The sequence below is a fragment of the Rana temporaria genome, chromosome 3, assembly GCF_905171775.1.
Source record: "Rana temporaria chromosome 3, aRanTem1.1, whole genome shotgun sequence".
In the NCBI taxonomy this organism is placed as follows: Eukaryota; Metazoa; Chordata; class Amphibia; order Anura; family Ranidae; genus Rana; species Rana temporaria.
The window spans coordinates 128,213,656-128,236,404 of NC_053491.1; the positions used below are offsets into that span (position 1 = coordinate 128,213,656).

The window sequence follows — 22,749 nt, forward strand, 5'->3', positions numbered from 1 at the left end:
GGCAGATTGCAGATGCTGTTTTTATCGCTATAGCGCCTGCAATACGCTCTCAGTGTGAAAGGGGTCTTAATGACCAGGCCATTTTTTGCGATAAGGCAGTGCATCACTTTAACTGACAATTGCATGGTAATGCAACGTTGTGTACCCACAAATAGAGCTTTCTTTTGGTGGTATTTGATCACCTCTGCGTTTTTAATTTTTTTGCGCTTTAAACAAAAAAAGAGCGACAATTTTGAAAAAAAATAGTATTTTTTACCTTTTGCTATAAATATCCCCCAAAAACAAATTTCTTCCTTAGTTTAGGCCAAAAAAAAAAATCGCAATAAGCGTTTATTGATTGGTTTGCACAAAGGTTATAGCATCTACAAAATAGGGAATAGATTTATGTCATTTTCATTATTATTTTTTTTAACTAGTAATGACGGTGATCTGCCATTTTTACTGGGACTGCAACATTGCGGTGGAGAGATCGGACACCTGACTGACATTTTTGACACTTTTTTGGGGAACCAGTGACATTATCATACCTCCCAACTTTCTGAGAGGGGAATGGGGGACACCTAATAGCAAAAGTATGTAGGCATAGGACACATACCCTGTCACGACCCCCTTAAAGGACAAATTGTACCACAAAAAATGATTGGCTGAACCCACAGGTGCTTTTTTACCACTACTATTCCTTTGTACTGGTTTTGGAATTTACAAATGCAGCAATTTAAAAATTGGATGAAAGATTTAGCACTGGAAACACTCTTTTAAAAGATAAATAGTGCATTTTATATATATCTATATAGATCTGACCAAAATGAGGGACAAATGAGGAGGAAAGAGGGACAGAGGGACATTGCTCCAAATCAGGGACAGTCCCTCGAAATCAGGGACAGTTGGGAGCTCTGCATTATTACTGTGATCATTGCTAAAAATATGTACTGCTATTGTACTAATGTCACTGGCAGGGAAGGGGTTAACGTCAGGGGCGATCAAGGGGTTAAATGTGTTCCCTGCAGGTGTGTTCTAACTGTATGGGGGATGGGCTGCCTGGGGAAACACACAGATCCGTCTTCTTGCATAGCAGAAAGACAGGATCTGTGTGATCTCCCCTGTCAGAATGGAGATTTGCCTTGTTTACACAGGCAGATCCCCGTTCTGTCACTGTGGGGACCGATCGCGGGTGGCAAGCGGACATTGAGTCCTCCCCACCCACTGATTGTCTCCCCCCGCTGGTCAGTGGGCGCCCGAGCCGACCTACAATGACGGCGATTCGCGGGAACATGCCGACCTGCCGCAGAACAATGACGGCGGCTGGTCGGCAAGTAGTTAATCAGCTACATTTTCACACTACATAATTGGTTTATCAGCACACAATATATACTAGCCGGAGGGTAAATGTAAAATAACAAAAAAACAATTCATACTCAATTTCACAAATGACCGTGTATGCGCTTACTTAATATGCTAAAGCTAATTATTTATGCTTTCTGGTTCAACAACACGCTTGAGTGTGACAAAACGTAGTTTCCTGTGTCGCCGAACGAATACCGGAGGTAATGAAATTTGCCAAGTTAAATAGAAAATGTACATAGAGTGCCATACATGACATTTCTTCAATAACGATATCTAATAACGGATGAGAAATATGATACTTCACCCCCCCCTGTAGGTGTTAATTACATTATATTAACCAGTGCTACTTCCCATGTCTAATTACATCATTAGTCAACAGAACAGAATGAATTAAAAAGAGCAGCAAGCTAAAAGCTAGCAGGAAGGTCGCAGGAAAACTGCACATCCATTACATTTTCATTATATTCCGTGAAAGGAAAAAACTGTGCAAACAAACCAGGGACCAAACAGGAAAGGTGAGGGAGATTTGACAAATATAAGGAATTTAATCAGTACTTAATATACACGATGATAGACAAACATTCAGCCTTGCTAATGTTCTTACTATATTGTTGTCTGGGATATGCTAGCTTTTTTTTTTTAAATATACTAAAACAAACAGGCACACAATTTAAGGGAAATCCTGCGCTAAAAGGAGTGAAAGAAAACCATTGGGCTCTGCATTGTGGTCAACGAATTGAGGATTCTCTTAAAAAACAGCAACATTTTGGTGAAAGGGAAAGGTACATTGAGTGTTAAGACTCTTCTTTTGTAAAGGACGTTTTACCGTCCCCAGGCTCGGATTTCCCACAAGGCCACCGAGGCCAGGCCTCGGGGCGGCAGCAGCATGGAGTCCCCCGACGCCCAGAACATACAGTTAATGGCGGTAAGTTGCTTTCTAGCAGGACTAAATGTAGTGTGGGGGAAATACTAAGAAATAATAATTAAATTAATAAAATAAAAAAGTAATTAAAAAGTAAAGAATAAGAAAAATAATATTAAAAATAATAAGAAAATGATACAATAATAAGAAGGAGTAAATGACAAGCTACAAATAAAAAATAATAAAAAAGTGATTAAAAAGTTAAAAAAAAAAAGAAACAAAATATTTGAACTAACCGTGCCGCCCCTGCCATCCGGTTGCCATTCTCTGTTGATTTGGGGGGTGGGGGTAGTTTGGTTGGCGGGGAGGGGGTGCATTGCGGAACCTGGCCTTGGGGCGGCAGGGAGAGCAAATCTAGCCCTGACCGTCCCCCATGCGAATAGTAACATAATAGCTGGACAGGGTTCCACACAAATGCCACGGCATTTTTAAACCAGGGTACAGGGTCTGACATGCATCCATTGAGCTCAAAAGGGATGCACCCCAAACGTGAGTCAAATGCAGTTTGCGGCGTGGTTCTGTAACGTAAAATTGCTGTTCAGCAATTTAAAGGGGTTGTAAAGCTTCAATATTTTTTTTTCTTCAAATAACAAACATGTTAGACTTACCTCCACTGTGCAGTTCGTTTTGCACAGAGTGGCCCTAATCCATGTCTTCTGGGGTCCCTCGGCAGCTGTCTTGGCTCCTCCCCACTTCTGGTAACCCCCTGGGAAGCTCTCTCCCAAAGGGGTTACCTTGCAGGCGCGCTCCCGAGTCCTGTATCCGGCGTCCATAGCCCTCGCGTCATTGGAGTTGATTGACAGCAGCGCGAGCAAATGGCTGCGCTGCTTTCAATCTATATAGAGAAGAGCCGAGAAGACCGGGCCGAGACAGAGCACCAGGGCCGATCCGCCCTATAGGCTCACTATGCAAGCCGCTTAGGGCCCCGCAAAGCTGCGAAGGGCCCCCCAAATTACTAGAGGCCCCGCCTGGTGAGAAGTCATTTTCGCCCCCTCACCCCGCTTCTCAACTCGCTGGCTGCATGGGAGAAGAGGTAAGAAGTCAGCACCCCCTGCTTCTCAATTTAATGTAAGATGTCATTTCCGACAGCAGAACACCCCCTCCCCCCGCTTCTCAACTTTCTTTAATGTGACATGTCACTGTCGACAGCGCCCCCCGCTTCTCATTTTTAATGTGCCATGTCATTTTGCTTAGGGCCCCAGGGAGGTCAGGATCGGCACTGCTGAGCACGTTCTCAACGCGGAACTTTCGAGGGCTCAGGTAAGTAAACCGGGGGGCTAGGGGGCCGCTAATCGTCGGATGTTTTTTCACCTTAATGCATAGGATGCATTAAGGTGAAAAAACATGAAGGTTTACAACCCCTTTAAAAACTAAAGAAAAAAAGAAAAACAAAAAACAACAGGCATTAAGGAGGGGGCAGAATGCCTTCTGTAAAGTCATCCCGAAAGGATCAGCAATACCACTAATGTGAAGCCTAAAGCCTCGTACACATGATTGGATTTTCCGCAGACAAAGCCTCAGACTTTTGTCCGAAGGGCATTGGCCAGGAACTTGTCTTGAATACAAACGGCACACAATTAACGGCCAACAAACACAAACGTAGTTACATACGACGTGTTTTTTCTGCTCTTTAGCGGCACCCTTTGGGCACCTTCTGCTAATGTTGTGTTTGGTGAGCATTGCTTCCGAGCATGTGCATTTGTACTTTGGACTATTGTGTACACGGACTTGTGTACACGCAATCGGAATATCCGACAACAGACCATTGTCCACGGAAAATGTTAAAGCCTGCCTTCCAACATTTGTCCACAGAAACAATTGTCCGATGGAGCGAACAAACTGTCAGATTTTCCACCAACAGGCTGTCAACACACAATTCCCATCAAAAAATCCGACCGGGTGTACGAGGCTTAAGGCTGTATTCACACCTAAGCATTTTGGAGCTCGAAGTACGAAGTTCCAAAACACTGGAGGAGAAAAACAATTTGTTGTTTTACATCTCCACTCGATGTTGCTTGCAGCCAAAAACCTGAGGCTCAAAATGAGCGGATTTGAAACTGGTGCATTTTTTAAGTGTTTTTTTTTTTTACAAAAATGGACAATAACGAGCATAAACACGCAAGAAAATGGCCAAAAATTATCAAAAACGTGGGGCTCAGATGTGAATGCAGCGGCAGACTTTCCTCTCTCTGTAGACCCGTACACACGATCGGATTTTCCAGACAGAAATTGTGTGATGACAGGGTTTTGATGGAAAATCGAAGGGGTAGATTCATGTAGGAGATACGACGGCGTATCTCCAGATACGCCGTCGTATCTCTGAGTGTGCGGCGTCGTATCTATGCGCCTGATTCATAGAATCAGTTACGCATAGATTTGACTAAGATCCGACCGGCGTAAGTCTCTTACGCCGTCGTATCTTATTTTCAATTTTAGGCTGGCCGCTAGGTGGCACTTCCGTATATTTCAGCGTCGAATATGCAAATTAGGTAGATACGCTGATTCAGAAACATACGTTTGCCCGGCAAATTTTTTTACGTCGTTTACGTTAGGCTTTTTCCATCGTATAGTTACCCCTGCTATATGAGGCGTATCCTATGTTAAGTATGGACGTCGTTCCCGCGTTGAATTTTGAAAATGTTACGTTGTTTGCATAAGTCGTCCATGAATGGGGCTGTGCGTAATTTACGTTCACGTCGAAAGTATTGGCTTTTTGCGGGTTAATTTCGAGCATGCGCACTGGGATTCTTTCACGAACGGCGCATGCGCCATTCGTAAAAAAACGTCAAATACGTGGGGTCACACTACATTTAAATAAAACACGCCCACATCATCCACATTTGAATTAGGCGGGCTTACGCCGGACCACATACGATACGCCACCGTAACATAGGGCGCAAGTTCTTTCTGAATACGGAACTTGCGCCCTAATTTACGGCGGCGTGAGATATTCTAACCCTTTTCCTTTTTTTGTAAAAAAAATGGATTTAAAATCATGTTAAACCTTAAAAGAAAATTGAGGACAACCACGAGGCCTCAAGGGGCCACCAATTCTGTGGCTACAAATTGGGGAACACACAAGTTGTTATAACATGAAAACAGCAAAATAACATTATGTGTTCTTTCTTCAAAACACACAAAGCTGTGCACTTACATAATCCAAAGTGAAGTTTTATAATAAAGCCTAAAAAATGAAAGCTCATGCAGTGAAATAAGATATAAAATAATTTGCCAAGACATAGAAGATACATTTCCGTGCTTAGGTCTGTCCCCTATAACCGCGCCACACCCTTGCTTTCTTAGAACGTTCCTGCCCCAAGGTACTCGTAGCCTCGCAATGATCTGCTTCATGTGTTCTACCCCACCTGCTTGTCATTATCCTGCTTTTATTATATGCACTGATTGCCTATGTTTATTTAGTTTGCATCATTTATACAACATGAATATTTTGTCTGACTGTCACTTTGCCTGGTCACAATTAATCACAGATGTTACACAGAATGCTTGGAAAAACTTAGAGTGCCAGTGTCCTCTTACTCTTTAATCTAAAACTATTAACTAAAATTTGAAGTTATGGCTTTTTAGTCCATGGAAAAAAAGAGACAAAATTAAGTTTAAAATAAAATACTAGGTGTATATATATATATATTTTTTTTAATGGTTTCTTGAAGCATACATTCATCTGTGAAGCTAAAAAATACTGGTGAAACATTCAAATGAAAGCTATAGGTTTGCACCAACACGTGTTTAAGGTGGTTAAGGCTGCAGGACTAGGAACATTTGGGCACAAAAAAGAGACAGACTTCAAGAACCTCAGGGTGTGGGGGCAAGCCAATGGAGTTTATTTACTAAAGGAATATAGTTTGCAGAAAAGTTTAAAGTGGAACTCTACCATTAAAAAACACTACCATTGAAAACAAGTAATGTTCTTTAAAGCGGAGTTCCACCCAAAAGTGGAACTTCCGCCTAATCCACTCCTCGCCCCCTTACATGCCACATTTGGCATGTAATTTTTTTTGGGGGGGAGTGGAGGCTTCAGGAGGAGTGGGACTTCCTGTCCCACTTCCTCCTTCCGCAGAGGGGCTGCTAAGGCGAATAGCCTAATCGCCTTTCTGCAGCCCCTCCCTGTAGGCGATCGCCTGGGACACGTGACAGGTCTCAGGCGATCGCTTGTCCAATTGGATGGCGCAGCGCCGCTCGCGCATGCGCAGTGCCGCTCGCGCATGAAGCCAAAAGCTGTCACGGCCGGGTGCCCACACTTGGAATGAAGACGCCGGCCGGAGAGGGGGGGGAGAGGAGCGGAGCCCCAGCCGGCGCGTCGCTGGAACGTGGAGCAGGTGAGTGTATGTTTATTAAAAGCCAGCAGCTACACTTTTTGTAGCTGCTGACTTTTAATAAACATAGAAAATGACTGGAACACCCCTTTAACAAAAGAACGTACATTCCACAATAATTTTGTTGAAGCCTAGAGCAGTCACTTTCTTATTGAAAATTCTCCCCATCCCCTTTACCTCAAAAACTATATGTAACTTTGTTCAATTAAGATATATGTACATTTCCATCATTGATTGTATGTCTTGGTTCAGTTAGAGAGGAAGACTGAAGCCCTGTACACACGGCTGGGATTCCTGGCGGTATAAAGTCCGCCGGGAATCCCGACGGGAAAACTGCTTGGAGAGCTTTGGCCGGGAATCCCGGCCGTGTGTACAGGGCTTATGCTCCCTCTGCACTGCCTCACAGTGTTTTCCATTGGCAAGTGTAGTCAATCTGGCGGAAAAAAAAAACGGCAGTTTTCCCAGCGAGGTGGCATACACACGCCCGTTTTTCACGGCAAAAAGCTCTCACCGCAGTTTTTTTGCCGTGAAAACCGGTCGTGTGTACGAGGCTTCACAAAAGCTTTACCGTGCTGAAGTTCACAGGCTACCAATGAAGGAAAAAGGAGAGAATAACAGGGAGATAAGAAGAGACATTATCCTTGTAAGTTTAATTCTTGGTGTGTCCCTGGCAGCAGAGTTTGTTCTGTCACCTCTCCTGCTTTTCTTTTCTTCCTCCCTAGTTTGTACTCCCTTTGTACAGTCTGTTTCGTTCCTGTTGCTTTCATCCCTCTACAGCAGGGATCCTCAAACTATGGCCCTCCAGCTGTTGCGGAACTACAAATCCCATGAGGCATTGTAAATCTCTGACATTCACAGACATGACTGAGCATGATGGGAATTGTAGTTCCTGAACACCTGGAGGGCCATAGTTTGAGGACCCATGCTCTACAGCAACAGTCACTTTTAAAGCTGTCATCTGATTGGCCTCTAGTGGCTCTGATTTTAGGCATATTACTGAGAATAGAGAGCAACTGAGCATGTGCAGAGCAGGGTGAGTTGGTACCTTACTAAATTTTCAAACAGTTTTGGCACTTATTTTTTATGTCATACATAGCTATACCTGCAAAAGGGGCCAGACTTTCAGGACTTTATCTTTCTGTCTAGAGTTCCATTTTAAGTTCATTTTTCAAGGCTGGTGTTAGGCCGGGTTCACATATGTGCGGCTGTGGGTTCGTGCCTGGGGTCCGGTTTGTGTCTGTTCAACCATTTTGTGCCTGAATTCACACTTTAACCTGACACAAACACGCACTGTACACTTTTTAAATCTGGACCGTGGCCACCCCGGACATGTGTGAACCTGTATCCAATTTGCATATGTGTAAGCCCGGCCTTAGAAAGTAAGATGAATGTAGTATGTTCGTTGTGTTTTACGTCACCGCGTTGGACACGATCGGATTTTTAACCGGTGTGTAGGCAAGACTGATGAAAGTCAGCTTCATTGGATATCTGATAAAAAAATCCATCAGTCCGTTTTCATCAGACGAACCGATCGTGTGCACAGGGCATAAGGTGAGAACAGTTTGATAGCTAGGGGTTTCTGAATTTTGCACCTTATTGTTGCCAGTTATACTTCGTTAATAAATAAGCATGTCTATGACTATTTCTAGCTACTAAGTTGTCTATTCTGCAAAGGTGAGGCGTTTCAGATCTGACTAGTACATGTATTTGTAGTTTCACTCCTGGGGATTGAGGAATGCTGTTCTACAAAGGCTTCCAAAACAGACCACAGCGGAGTACAAGTAATTAGAAATGTCATACCTGATCCTCTGACTTATATATCATTACAAGAATGCTGGGGCAGCCAGCAGAGCCGTGTCCTGCTCATCCACACTGGAGAGAAGGAGCTATCAGTATAGCAGCAGGTGCTTTGATACGCTCTACTTTTTACAGCCAACGCACAGGATGCCGCCGCGTATGATGTATAGCTCAGGGTCTGATGGGAAAATGATTTGTTGCACTGTCTAAGCATTTGTTTCTAAGGTTCTGTTAAATTGTTAGAATTTAAGAAACAGTAAAAGAACATTGCAGTGTAAATATTATTTGAAAATAAATATAAATGTGGCCTTTAAAATGTGACATAGGGCGAGATTTATCAACCTCACCATAATTTAAAGCAGTGCAAAACAGAGAGACATATTTTGGAGACAGGTTTGCTGGAAGATCACAGCTTGATTCATAAATTCTCCTTCTGGTGTTAAAAGTTGTTCTCCATAGTCTGGGATACAAATTCTAATAAAGTAATGGCAAATTAAAGTAGTAATTTCTTGTTAAAGTAAATGTAAACCCAATAACTCTAACCTCATTAAAGTATTCTTAATTCAATATAAGCCGTAACATGTTAAAGGGGTTGTAAAGCCTCGCGTTTTTTCACCTTAATGCATCCTATGCATTAAGGTGAAAAAACACCTTGCTGTGTCTGGCCCCCCTCCTAGTCCCCGTTTTACTTACCTAAGCCCTACATTTCTGTGGGCGTGATCCCGCGTCGCTTTCCCCATGTCTTTTCGGCTCTTCATTGGATAGATTGATAACAGCGCAGCCATTGGCTCCCGCTGCTGTCAATCAAATCCAATGACGCGGCCGCCAGGGAGCGGGGCTGAGTCATACACTCTGCGTCTATGGACGCCGAGTGTATGACGCGGGAGCGCGCCCGCAAGGTAACCCCCTCGGGATAGGGCTTACAAGAGGGGGTTAGCTATTGCGGGGAGGGGCCGAGAGAGCCACTGTGGGATGCCAGAAGAGGACGATCGGGACCACTTTGTGCAAAACGAGCTGCACAGTGGAGGTAAGTCTGAGGCCCCGTACACACGACCGAGTTTCTTGGCAGAATTCAGCCAGAAACTCGACGGGAGCCGTATTCTGCCGAGAAACCCGGTCGTGTGTACACTTTTCGCCGAGGAAACCGACGAGGATCTCGTCGGGCCAAATAGAGAACATGTTCTCTATTTCCTCGTTGTTCAATGGGGAAATTTCGGCTCACCGAGATTCTCGGCGGCTTCACAAGGAACTCGACGAGCAAAACCATGTGTTTTGCCCGTCGAGTTTCTCGGACGGGTGTACGGGGCCTGACATATTTGTTATTTTTTTATTTTTTTTAAACGTGAACCTTTAGTATCCCTTTTAAATAATTTCAATAGCTATTTTCAGAATTCTTGAATCTGTAGCTTCCATTATAATGACCTTAGAATGTCTGTCAAGAAGGTCTTAATTCAGGCACCTATTTATAGGGCGACAACACTCTGTCCCTATCTCCCAATTGCTCTCCTGTGTTGTCAACCTCTTGATTGGATATATTGATAGTAGTGCAGCCATTGGCTCCTGCTGCTGTCAATCAAATCCAATGATGTGGGCGCCGGGGGGCGGGGGCTGTGTCATACATTCAGCGGATATGGGCGCCAAATGAATGACTCGGAAGTGCGCCTGCAAGGTAACGCCCCCGGGAGAGCGCTTCTTCTAGGGGGTTACCTGATGAAAGAAGGAGCCGCAAGAGCCACTAGGGGACCCCAGAAGTCGCAAATCGGTCCACAAACTGCACAGTGGAGGTAAGTATGACATGTTTGTTATTTATTTTATATTTTTAAACAAAGATCTACAACCACTTTAAATGTGGTGTCTGTATATTTTCTTTTGCAAGGCTTTGTTACCATTATTTTATCCTGGTGGTAACACACACTTCTACTAGCAGATTTAGATGGACTTAACTAACAAATTAAAGCTGAACTCCAGTCGTTACAGTAACTGTTATTTTCCCTTTTGGGATAAAGATTTTATAAAAATGAATAAAGCTTGGCATTGCCAAAACCCGGTCAGTGCTTGTCTCAACCCTCCAACTGCCACTTTTGCTCAACAGTCTGGTCTTTTTAACAACGTTTTAAACAATGTAGTTTTTCGGGTTGTAAAAAATGATTGTGTGTGGGCTAAAACAACGTTAAAAACCCGCGCATGCTCAGAAGAAAGTTATCGTTCATAATGGAGTAAGCACATTCATCACGCTGTAACAGACAGAAAAGCGCGAAACGTCTTTTACTAACACGGAATCAGCTAAAGCAGCCCAAAGGGTGGCGTCATCCGCATGGAACTTCCCCTTTAGGCTGCATTCACATCTAGACGGACGAAATCGCGGCGTTTTGTCGCCGCAAATCGCGGTAAAAATAGCGGCGTTTTGTACCGCGATTTGCGGCGACAAAACGCGGGTATTGTCCGCCTAGATGTGTCCCAAGATGACCCCCTCTATGGAGATGATTGCCATCTCCTAGCCGAACGCTCGAAGACGCCTGAAAAAAAGGTCCGGGACCTTTTTTCACGCCGCAGGCGACAGGCGTCCGGCGTTCGGCGTGGAGATGTGAACCATCTCCATAGAGGGACATGTATTTCCAGCCCTCTGGCGGCAGAGGCGTAGCGCTACAGGCGTAAAAACGCCTAGATGTGAATGGGGTCTAATAGTGCCATCGTACGTGTTGTACGTCACCGCACTTTGCTAGAGAATTTTTAAAAACCGATGGTTTGTGGGCAACATCGTTTTAATGATGAAGTTGGAAAAACTTTGTTTTTTCTACATGCCGAAAAACTTCGTTTTTTTTTCATGACGAAAAATGATCGTGTGCACGTGGCATCAGAATTGGTAAGCTGCAATATAATGCATTTTTTGGGTTTAGTACTGCTTTAACATTCATTGGACTCTTCTGTAAATAAGGAAAAAGTTACGCACACACCTACCCACTCACTCATGGAAACGCTACCCACATAATATGTTTACAGCTGACAGTATCTAGCGCTCCATAAAATGCTTCATATATAAAACAATACTTACAAACATATCCATCAGCAGATGCTCAAGCGTGACCTCAATATCTTCAAGTTTAGCTGCCAGAGTCATGTTTGCAATGTCAATGGCCAGGAGATGAAATGTCGCTTTTTCTCATAAACCCTGTTTGAGAAGGTTTGTCCGTTCAAAAATAAATCATCAGTAAAATGAACGGTGGCTCTACTTTCAGGATGGACAACACACCAAAAAATAAGCTACAACTTGAAGAAGCTTCTTCCTTTTGCAGTCATCAGAGCCTTGTTTGGGATGATATTTGTCCTGTGCTCCTCCTAGGCTGCTCCCAGTGATTGTTCCAAGTTTAGCTGCGAATCTATGGGATCTGAGAACTTTGCAGCTGTACAATGACACAACTGGGACCAAGGATTGGAACAGAATGAGACACGCTCCTCTATGACTGATATTTATCTGTTTCCATTTTTGCGCCATTACTGCTCGGTCCTGACCTTTCATTAATGGTCACGCACACTGGAAAGTATTGTAGAACAGAACAGAATTTGGCTGTGACCAGCGCTAGGCCAATTCACATAGCAGCATCATGAATGATCCTTTGTGTACTGATTGAAACTTCCTTGTACAGCTACTAACAGAAAAAAAGAATAGTGTTGTGGATAAGGGAAATTTACACCCTCATTTTCCTCCAGTTATATTATTAGATTAGAGCTCAAAATTCCCAAAATAGGATTTTCCTTAAAATTTATCAAAGCAAGATTTGGCCTTCAGCCTTCTTAGTAGCTTGATTCATGCCATGAGGAAACTGGTACAGCATGTGCCTCATTTCTGATGTGCAGATGTACATGAAAACAAGTGACAACGACTATTCAGTTCATGGAATGTCTGGAACTTGGCTGGGCTTTCTTTATTCTACAAATATCACATAAAACAGATCAATAACATGGTTTATTATAATTGAAATATCTCTTGGCCTACTAAACGTATTCTTTAATCCTCCTTAGGTTCGAGAGATAACAGCATATTAGGTGACTGCAGTGAGCGTTTTATAACCATAAGTACTTAATTTTGTTTGAGTTAACCACTTAAGACCCGGACCAAAATGCAGATAAATGCAGGTAAAGGACCTTGCCCCTTTTTGCGATTCGGGACTGCGTTGCTTTAACTGACAATTGCTCCCAAACAAAATTGGCGTCCTTTTTTCCCACAAATAGAGCTTTCTTTTGGTGGTATTTGATCACCTCTAAGGTTTTTTTTTTTTTTGCGCTATGAACAAAAATAGAGCGACAATTTTGGAAAAAATTCAATATTTTTTACTTTTTGCTATAATAAATATCCCTCTAAAATATAAAAAAAACTATTTTTTTACTCAGTTTACGCCGTTACGTATTCTTCTACCTATTTTTGGTAAAAAAAAAAATCGCAATAAGCGTTTATCGGTTGGTTTGCGCAAAATTTATAGCGTTTACAAAATAGGGGATAGCTTTATTGCATTTTTATTAATTTTTTTTTTTTTACTACTAGCAATTTTTTCCATGACTGCGACATTTTTGGGACCATTGTCATTTTTATAGCAAAAAATGCATTTAAAATGCATTGTTTATTGTGAAAATGGCAGTTGCAGTTTGGGAGTTAACCACAGGGGGCGCTGATGGGGTTATGTGTTCCCTGAAGTGTGTTTACAACTGTAGGGGGGTGTGGCTGTAGGTGTGATGTCATCAATTGTGTCTCCCTATAAAAGGGATGACACGATCGATGCAGCCGCCACAGTGAAGCACGGGGAAGCCGTGTTTACATACGGCTCTCCCCGTTCTTCAGCTCCGGGGAGCGATCGCGAGGGGGTGGCTAGAAACGAATAGCCGCCCCCTCATCCCGGATCGCTCCCAGATGATTTCCAACCACCGCATGTACCGGGGAGGGGGGGGCGCCCGATCGGACCCCCGACCCACGGAAAGGCAGGGACATACATGTACGCCCATCTGCCTGTACGTGCCATTCTGTGGACGTATATGTACATGCGGCGGTCGTTAAGTGGTTAAAGGAACCTATTTAGAAAATAAAAAACAAACCTTTACAACCCCTTTAACACTTGAGCCAACCATGCTAAATTGGCAGAAATTCAAGCCATGGGTGGCCCTGTCAGCACCACCCTGCTCAAAAAACTTTGAATGAAAAGTCCAAAGAGCTGGATGGAAAAATGAATGGTCGAAGACTAACCACATCCAATCAGATGCAGTTACTGTTTGGGTATTCAGGCAGCTTTCTGAATACAACAGGCTCAAACTAGAAATACAAAAAGAATGGTCAGACCAAAGCCAGATGAACGAGTCAAAGATCATTTTTATTTGTTGGTCACTAAAAACCAGCCAATGCATTTCAGGGGCAACACCACTCCCCCTTCATCAGAGCTCAACAGAGGATAAAACTTAGATGGACAGCAGTTCCTGATCAAATACGAAAGATCCTAAACTTTGATCATTTAGGAGTGGTTTAGCCCTCAAATTGCATTGAATGTTTTTAAATGACCTTACCAACAACTAAAATTGTCTTGGACTCTTCTAACTGGTTTTGGCCTTGCGCTTCTTTCTGTATTTCTATGGTTTGACCCACTGTTGGGTACTCTGCTGTGTGGGAACCACCTTGATGAAGCTATTTATTTATATTATTATTATACAGGATTTATATAGTGCCAACAGCTTGCGCAGTGTTTTACGGTATAAAGGGAGACAGTACGATTAATATTGTTTCTGACAAAGAAGCTCAATCCAGAAGGAATAGGAGGGTCTTGCTCATGGATCTTACAATCTAAAGGGAGGAGGAGGCCATACAAAAGGTATTAAGCTTGTTTGGAGTTTTACCTTATCTGATTACACGTTCATGTCTAAAAGTTCCCTGCAACTCTTTAAGTATGGTGTAGGTATGAAGGAATCTATAGGACTTCTCTTGTTTGGCCCAAAGGGCTAAACACAATAAATATATGCATACATGGCTACCCTTAAGCCTCGTACACATGATCAGTCCATCCGATGAGAACGGTCTGAAGGACCGTTGTCATAGGTTAACCAAGAAGCTGACTGATGGTTCGTCATGCCTACACACCATCAGTTAAAAAAACGATTGTGTCAGAACGCAGTGATGTAAAACACAACGAACTGCTGAAAAAAACGAAGTTCAATGCTTCCAAGTATGCGTCGACTTGATTCTGAGCATGCATGGATTTTTAACCGATGGACCTGCCTACTAACGATCGTTTTTTTCCCATCGGTTAGGATTCCATAGGTTAATTTTAAAGCAAGTTGGCTTTTTTTTAACCTAAGGTTAAATAACCTATGGGGCCTACACACGATCGGTTTGGACCGATGAAAACGGTCCATCAGACCGTTGTCCTCTGTTTAACCTATCGTGTGTACGAGGCCTTAGTCTTTCAGTAAGTTTTGCCTCAGTTTTTTTCTGAAATTACGTTTTTCCTGACGAGATTCCTGGCAAGAATCTCTTGCTGGCCGAGTCTACATACACACCATTCAAAAGAACCGTTGTTCTTTTGAATGGCACAAACGCGGTGACGTCTTTGACTACGACGAGCATGCGCTCATCACATTCAATGCCGTCGCCGCCATCTTGCTTCACCCTACCTATGCCTTGGAAGCTGCCGCGCATGTGTCAAAGTCATTTCGAGCATGCACAGGTTTCCATGGAGAGGTAAGTATGCACACGCTCGGGTTTCTCGGCAGGAAAACACTGCCGAGAATCTCACAACGAGAAAATAGAGAGCAGGTTCTCTATTTTTTTTTGTCTAGATTCTGGGCAGTTTTCTTGACGAGAAACCTCAAAGCCTCGTACACATGCACAGTTTACTCGGCAAGAAAGCTCTGCCAGCAGTTTTCTTGCTGGTTCTTGCTGAGAAAACTGTGCATGTGTACGAGGCTTAAGGGGAATAAGTTCAGTGATGCTTTTTAGGTGAACAGAGAAAGTACACAATGGGGAAACCGGATCAAGAAGCAGAGAACACTCTCGCCCTGCCTATGGCGTTGTCTTTCACTCACCTCTAAGACTTGGAATTGCTTCAACTCCCTCCATGCCAACCTTTACTGCAGTTTGAATCCCATCTGCTATTCCCATAAACCGATGTCTCCTACATTGATAACAGTACTCACTTCTTTTTCAGAAGCAATATTAATTCCCCACTTTCCTGGGGAAGTTGACCTTATCTGATGTATCCCTTGACTTCTACATAGTTATTACTAGTGTTCCTAATTTAATAAACCTTCTTCATAGAATTTGTATGTACTGTATTTATATAACTAAACCAACGTTTTTTTTGTAAAATAATAGTACCATCCAAGGTATTCCCAGGCCTGGGGGTATTGTATTTGTGATTTTACAGACATGAGCTGGTACATGATTATGAGTATAGAAATCATGTCTGTTGAAGAACAAAATCTCCAACATTTTACTAGTTTGTAAACTTTAGGAAAATGCAAAAATAAGAACTTGAATCCAGTTGATAAAAATTGTATTTGTGTTTTTAATGCTGCAAATATATTTTTATAAAATCTTTATACTAGCTTCTGTAAAGCTTATCACACTACAATCTGACTACGGTATATTACAATCTGGCTATACAATGTATGTATATGATCTCCTTAATAAAACTATGTAATAGGAGGTCCAAACTAGACAATTTCTTTCAATTTGTGTTTAATCTGTCTATTTATAAAAAATGTGCTGTACGAATGTCACAAGCTGAACAGTCAAACAACCATTGCGAATAATACTTGTAATGTGTCTAATTTGTTTATTTCCTATGATGGTCAGCAACATCTAGTGCAGGGCTGCCCAACCTTTTGAAGCATGAGGGCCACTTAAGTGCAGTAACCACTGCAGAACAGATATGCCCATATATAAACTGTGATTTTTAGTAATAAACAAACCTTTAATAACCGTATTCTAATCTATTACAACCCAGAGCAGGAGGTTGTGGGCCACATCAGAGGGCTCCGCGGGCCACATGTGCCCCCAGGGCCACTGGTTGGGCACCCCTGATCTAGTGGAAATACATCAATCAGGAAAATACTAAATATGCTGGAATTTATTTTACAGTAAGGTCATAGGCAGGTATTGGTGGTAGTTACACCCTTGTGCAAGCCGATCAGCTGATACACTTTTGTTAGCCGTCAGTTGGCCAAAGTATTGTATGATCTACTAAACCCCTCTCACCTCTGTGGCGCACATAGTTGGTTTATCTGTATCATCATCTTGTTTTAGTCTTTGCCACACTACAGTCTTTTAATTGCACTCTTCTTTTTATTAACTGTCATCACACTAAGGTTTGGCTCCAAACAGCTATGCTGTACAGCCAAAAACTACTACTACATTAGGGGCTCATACATACTGTATATGCATTTCAGTGATGGAATGTGTTTAATAGTTAAAGAAGCATTTGAGGTTCTTGTCCTGTCTGCAAAGCTGCTAACATTATGAGACTCCAAACTCTCGGCTCTTGCTTTACAATCTTTGTTTATTTTTAGGAAAGCCATATACATTGGGGTCCCCTCCTAGGTGAAATTTACAAACCCATTAATTTGTGTAGATGAACTGCTCTTTAGGCTCCCAACAATTTGTATGTTTACCCCAACCTGTTCCTTTGAAGCTGGTTAAACAGCATAGTGCTTGTGCTGCCTAATTTGTCCCTTTCTATGCTGTAAAATACCTTCCTGTTCCCTGTTCCTGTGTCCCCTATGTGAACTGACCACTGAATCTTGGCTGCTTATCCACCGTGGTCAGTTTATAGGCCTCCATCATCCCACTGTGTTAGGCCGCGTACACACGATTGGTTAAACCGATGAGAATGGTCTGATGGACTGTTTTCATCGGTCCAAACCGATCGTGCGTGGGTCCCATTGGTTATTTATCCATAGGTTAAAAAAAAGCAATCTTGTTTTAAATTTAACTGATGGATACCTAACCGATAGAAAAAAAACAATCGTTTGTAGGCACGTCCATCGGTTAAAAATCCACGCATTCTCAGAATCAAGTCGACGCATGCTTGGAAGCATTGACCTTCATTTTTTTCAGCACGTCACCGCGTTCTGACGCGATCGTTTTTTTAACCGATGGTGTGTAGGCACGACTGACCATCAGTCAGCTTCATCGGTTAACAGATGAAAACGGTCCATCAGACCGTTTTCATCGGATGGACCGATCGTGTGTACAGAGCTTTAGTCTCTCCTCTTTTCCCCTCTCCCCCTCCCTCCTTGCCTGTCAGTTCCTAGTGTGTGATCGATCTCCAAAACCTGCCCCTCCCCACCTGCTGCTATTTCGTGTTGCAGTAAATAGCATTACTTCCAGCCCCTCTGTTATAAAAAGGTATAATAAATAGTGTCAATGTTTTTTTAAAAGTAATACCACTAAATACCTTATTTCAGAGCGCAGCTGCTGCTGCTCTCCTCCCTCGATCTAAGGACTACAGTGGGAGGGGCTGAGCGCACAGCACAGCCGTCATGTGACCTCCAGGCTGATGCTAGAGGCGAATCTCAGCCCTCACCTCTGTAGTCCTTATTTCGGGGGAGGAGAGCAGTGGGAGGTCACGTGACCACACAGACAAAAAAAGAAAAATTGGGACATTATAACATGCATCCTTCCATGTACGAGTATTTTTGATGCTAATGACAAATATTATGTTGACAATTGTTCTTAATGTGACTTATACGGAAGTTTACATGCCTTATTATTAAAATGTCTCCTAATGTCACCAAACTTAATAACAATAAAAACCATTGGAATAGAAAAAAGTTGGGAAAGGCATCTCTTTGTAAGAAACCAATAAGGCTGGGTTCACACAAACTTCACATGCGGCTCACAGCAGGGGTCCGGTGCATCGCCCGTTCACTGTTTCAGGTCCTATTTCAGAAAAATTTGGGCTGAATTCAGACCTGAAACAGACCAAAAGACACAAAGGGCTACTGTGCAAATTCGCACTGGAGCCGGAGCGGAGATGTGTGAACTGACTCCATAGAGAGCGGTCAAAATATCCTGCTATTACGAATTGAATGTGGTGAACCCACATCCAATTCACAATAGTGTGAAACCAGCCTAAAGCAGGAATCTCCAATCTTTCTAAATAAAGGGCTAATTTACTGTCTTTCAGACTTTAGGGTGGTGGGGGGCAGACTGTGGTTAGTGGGAGTAGAAAATGCCAGACTGTAAGTGGAAGTAATCAATGTCCCATCATTGGCATTAGTGGGAGGAATAGTACCCCTTTGTTGGTGTTAGTGGGTGGGGGGGGATGGTGCCCCATCACTGGTGTCAGTAGGGGGGAAGTGTGCTTTGTATCAGTGGGAGAAATAGTGCCCAAGGGGAGGTAAGCAAAGGCCCTCAGACCACAGTTTGGAAACCACTGCAATAAAGCCCTGTAGACAGACATTGGATGCCCAAGTAAACCACTACCTATGATACAATCCCAGCATGTACTTATACCAGTCCTAGTGCCAGACACTCCTCTGGGTACGGTTTCCTAAGAATGGGAACCGCAAAGACTAATAAAATGGCGTCATCAAATGTGTAAAGACTGCGATCTACATTCATTCTTACAGCACAGTAGCGAAGCAGGTTAGGATGAAGGAAAAAAGCTGGGACAGCCGCACTCCAAAAAAACTCCTCCTTTAATTAAAAATCACAAAATACATGCCACAGCAAAAAACAGCACAACAAAGAAAAGCTGACGTTTCGCACTATGCCTTAGTGCTTCTTCATAGCACTAAAGCATAGTGCGAAACGTCAGCTTTTCTTTTGTTGTGCTGTTTTTTGCTGTGGCATGTATTTTGTGATTTTTAATTAAAGGAGGAGTTTTTTTGGAGTGCGGCTGTCCCAGCTTTTTTCCTTCATCCTAACCTGCATTTTGATTGCACTGCCTGCACCCTTGGCTCGGACCACAGGAATCAGATTACCTGGTTCTCTTTGAGCGGTTACCCACTCTCTCACAGTAGCGAAGCAGATGATGAGTATATATATATATATATATATATATATTTATATATATATGTATATATATATATATATATATATATATATATATATATATATATATATAGATATATATATATATATATATATATATATATAGATATTTATATATAAATATCAGCCCAGTGAATCTGGAGCACTCAGCAACATGTGTGCCATGCCCAATTTTGATGCCTATTAGGTAGATTCAGGTAGAGTGGTGTAAACTTGCGGCGGCGTAGCTTAGTGTGTTTAGGCTACGCCGCCGTAAGTTAGCGAGGCAAGTACTTGATTCTCAAAGTACTTGCCTGCTAAGTTACGGCGAGCGTAGCCTAAAGCGGGCGGGCGTAAGGGCGCCTAATTCAAATTTGTCTGAGGGGGCGTGTTTAATGGTAATGAGGCTTGACCCGATGTGATTGACGTTTTTCTTCAACTGCGCATGCGCCAGGCGCCTACATTTCCCAGTGTGCATTGCGGCTAAGTACGCCGCACGGGCCTATTGATTTCGACGTGGACGTAAATGACGTAAATCCCTATTCACAGACGACTTACGCAAACAACGTAAAAATTTCGAATTTCGAAGCGGGAACGGCGGCCATACTTTAACATTACTATTCCATCTACTAGATGGAATAACTTTAGGCCTGATAATGCCTTACGGAAACGGCGTAAATGTACTGCTTCGGCCGGGCGTACATTCGTGAATCGGCGTATCGACTAATTTACATATTCTACGCCGACCGCAATGGAAGCGCCACCTAGCGACCATCCTCAATATTGCAACCTAAGATAGGACAGCGTAAGCCGTCCTATCTTAGATATGTTTAAGCGTATCTCTGTTTAAGAATACACTTAAACATAAGTCGGCGTAGATTCAGAGTTACGCCGGCGTATCTACTGATAAGCCGGCGTAACTGTCTCTAAATCTGGCTATATGTGTACATACAGATAGTATATGACAATTTTTGTTTTTGTGATTTTCTGTATATGGAGGAATACTGAAAATACCAAGATGTCTGTGTTTATGTGCCCATTATATGAAGAAAATGTCTTATGTAAGAATCTTCTGTTTAAAGATAGCATTCTGACAAAAGGCTAAAAATATCTATTCATTGGTTTGAATGGTCTTTAGATTATCCATGAATACAGAACTGAGCCGGACAAGATTTGTACTGTTTTCTGTACCAACCAAGAATGGATCAGAATAAATGACTGTATATAGCACATTGAAATCTTGCGCAGAGCAGCACTGTTTATTAATACCGCGTATAATGCTAGGAGGATGACACCGTTCAGCATGTTTTGTATTGCTCATAATGAACCTTTGAATTGACTTGGACAAATAAATGCTCTGTTTTTCTTTAATGTCTTTCACTTTTATTTTGTTAATCTGGCAGTTATGTGAGGGACACAAAATGAAAAAGCGAGATCCATATTTCTAACATAACTGTTGTGTACGTTTTATCCTGAGGATGAAGTAAGATATGATAGGTAGTATGTGAGGCATCTTTGTGATGGCTGACACGCATACAGTACATTCTTTTTTTGCATACAGTACATTCTTAAAGAGGAACTGCAGTCTGCTCACATAATTTGTAATAAAAACATCTTTGTCATTCTGAAGCTTCCCCCCAACCACTTTGCATATTATGTTATATATATTGTGATTCTGTATTTGCCAAATATGCTGCAGAAATCTCCCTCTACCAAGTCTGTCTGCATCCATTTTACCTGTGGGCAGCTAAATCTGCTGCCTGTTCACTTCCTGGATTTACACAGACACACAGAGGCACACCTCCAGCTCTGTAGCTCTCATTGGCCCTCGTTTTGCGTCGCTTTTTTTGGCTGCTACTTGGGCACTTTTAACCCCCTGTTAGTGGTCGGAAAAGGGTTAAAAGCGCCTGCAAAGCACTTCTGCAGCTGCGCTTTGCCGGTGGTGTGGCGGCGCTGCCCATTGATTTCAATGGACAGGGGTGCTTTAAGAGCGGGACGCTCTTTTCTTGACGCCCTGCCAGTGCAGCGCCCCAGTGTGAAAGCACTCAGGCTTTCACATTGGGTTTGCAGCTGAGGCCTATTTCAGGCGCTTTACAGGCACTATTTTTAGAGGTAAAGCACCTGAAAAACGCCTCCAGTATAAAGGGGTCTTAAAGTGATTGAAAATGTAACTTAAAAAAAACTAAACATGTTGGGCCAAATTCATAAAGAAGATACGGCGGCGTATCTCCTGATACGCCGTCGTATCTTCGAATCCGGCCGTTCGTATCTATGCGCCTGATTCATAGAATCAGGTTACGCATAGATCTCCCTAAGATACGACAGGTTTAACTGTGTTACACCGTCGGATCTTAGGCTGCAATTCTAGGCCGGCCGCTAGGTGGCGATTCCATTGCGGTCGGCGTAGAATATGCAAATGACTAGTTACGCCGATTCACGAACGTCCGCTTTGCCCGTCGCTGTAAATTTATGTTGTTTCCGTAGCGATACGCTTCGTAAAGATAAACATGCCCCCTAGGTGGTCTAGCCAATGTTAAGTATGGCCATCGTTCCCGCGTAGAAATTTTAAATTTCACGTCGTTTGCGTAAGTCGTCCGTGAATGGCGCTGGACGCCATTTACGTTAACGGCGAAACCAATGACGTCTTTGCGACGTCATTTAGCGCAATGCACGTCGGGAAATTTTAGGGACGGCGCATGCGCAGTACGTTTGGCGCGGGAACGCGCCTAATTTAAATGGTCCCCGCCCCATTTTGAATTAGGCGTGCTTGCGCCGGACGGCTTTACACTACGTCGCCGCAAGTTTACAGGCAAGTGCTTTGTGAATCAAGCACTTGCGCTGAAAACTTGCGGCGGTGTAACGTAAATGAGATACGTTACGCCGCCGCGCAGCTACGTGAATCTGGCCCGTTATACCTATCTGCTCTGTGCAATGATATTAAACTGAGCATCCCTGATACTCCTCTTCTGGGGCCGCCGGCGCTCCAGGCTCAAGCAGATTGCTATGGGGCACTCATGCAGGCTCAATCCTGATATACACACCCGACCCCCCGCTCCCTCCTCACAGGCTGTAATTGACAGCAGCAGGAACCGAGACTCCTGCTGCTACCTTCATGGCCAATGAGGAGGGAGAGAGTGGAGAGAATCACTGCTCCTAGGTAAAGCTCTGAATTGAGATAAGGCTCAGGTAAGTATTTGGGGGGCTGGGGATCTTGATCAGAGAAGGTTTTTTACCTTAATACAGAGAATACATTAAGGTAAAAGCCTTCTACCTTTACAACCACTTTAACCACTTAAGAACCCCTTCACGCCGATATACGTCGGCAGAAGGGCACGGCTGGG

General features: G+C 43.1%; 1 protein-coding gene across 2 annotated transcripts in view; it reads right to left on the reverse strand.

Annotated features, from left to right (window-relative positions):
• FRMD4A (FERM domain containing 4A) overlaps nt 1–22,749 on the reverse strand; it is a 562,831-nt gene that overhangs the window by 397,171 nt on the left and 142,911 nt on the right. The window contains exon 1 of one of the 2 annotated variants that reach the window (XM_040343417.1): nt 11,450–11,816. The exons of the other annotated variant lie outside the window; for it this stretch is intronic. Coding sequence (XP_040199351.1) covers nt 11,450–11,515 — 66 coding nt within the window. The 5' untranslated portion in view covers nt 11,516–11,816. Of the gene's footprint in view, nt 1–11,449; nt 11,817–22,749 lie in introns of those variants that run through there. 2 annotated transcript variants of the gene reach the window in all.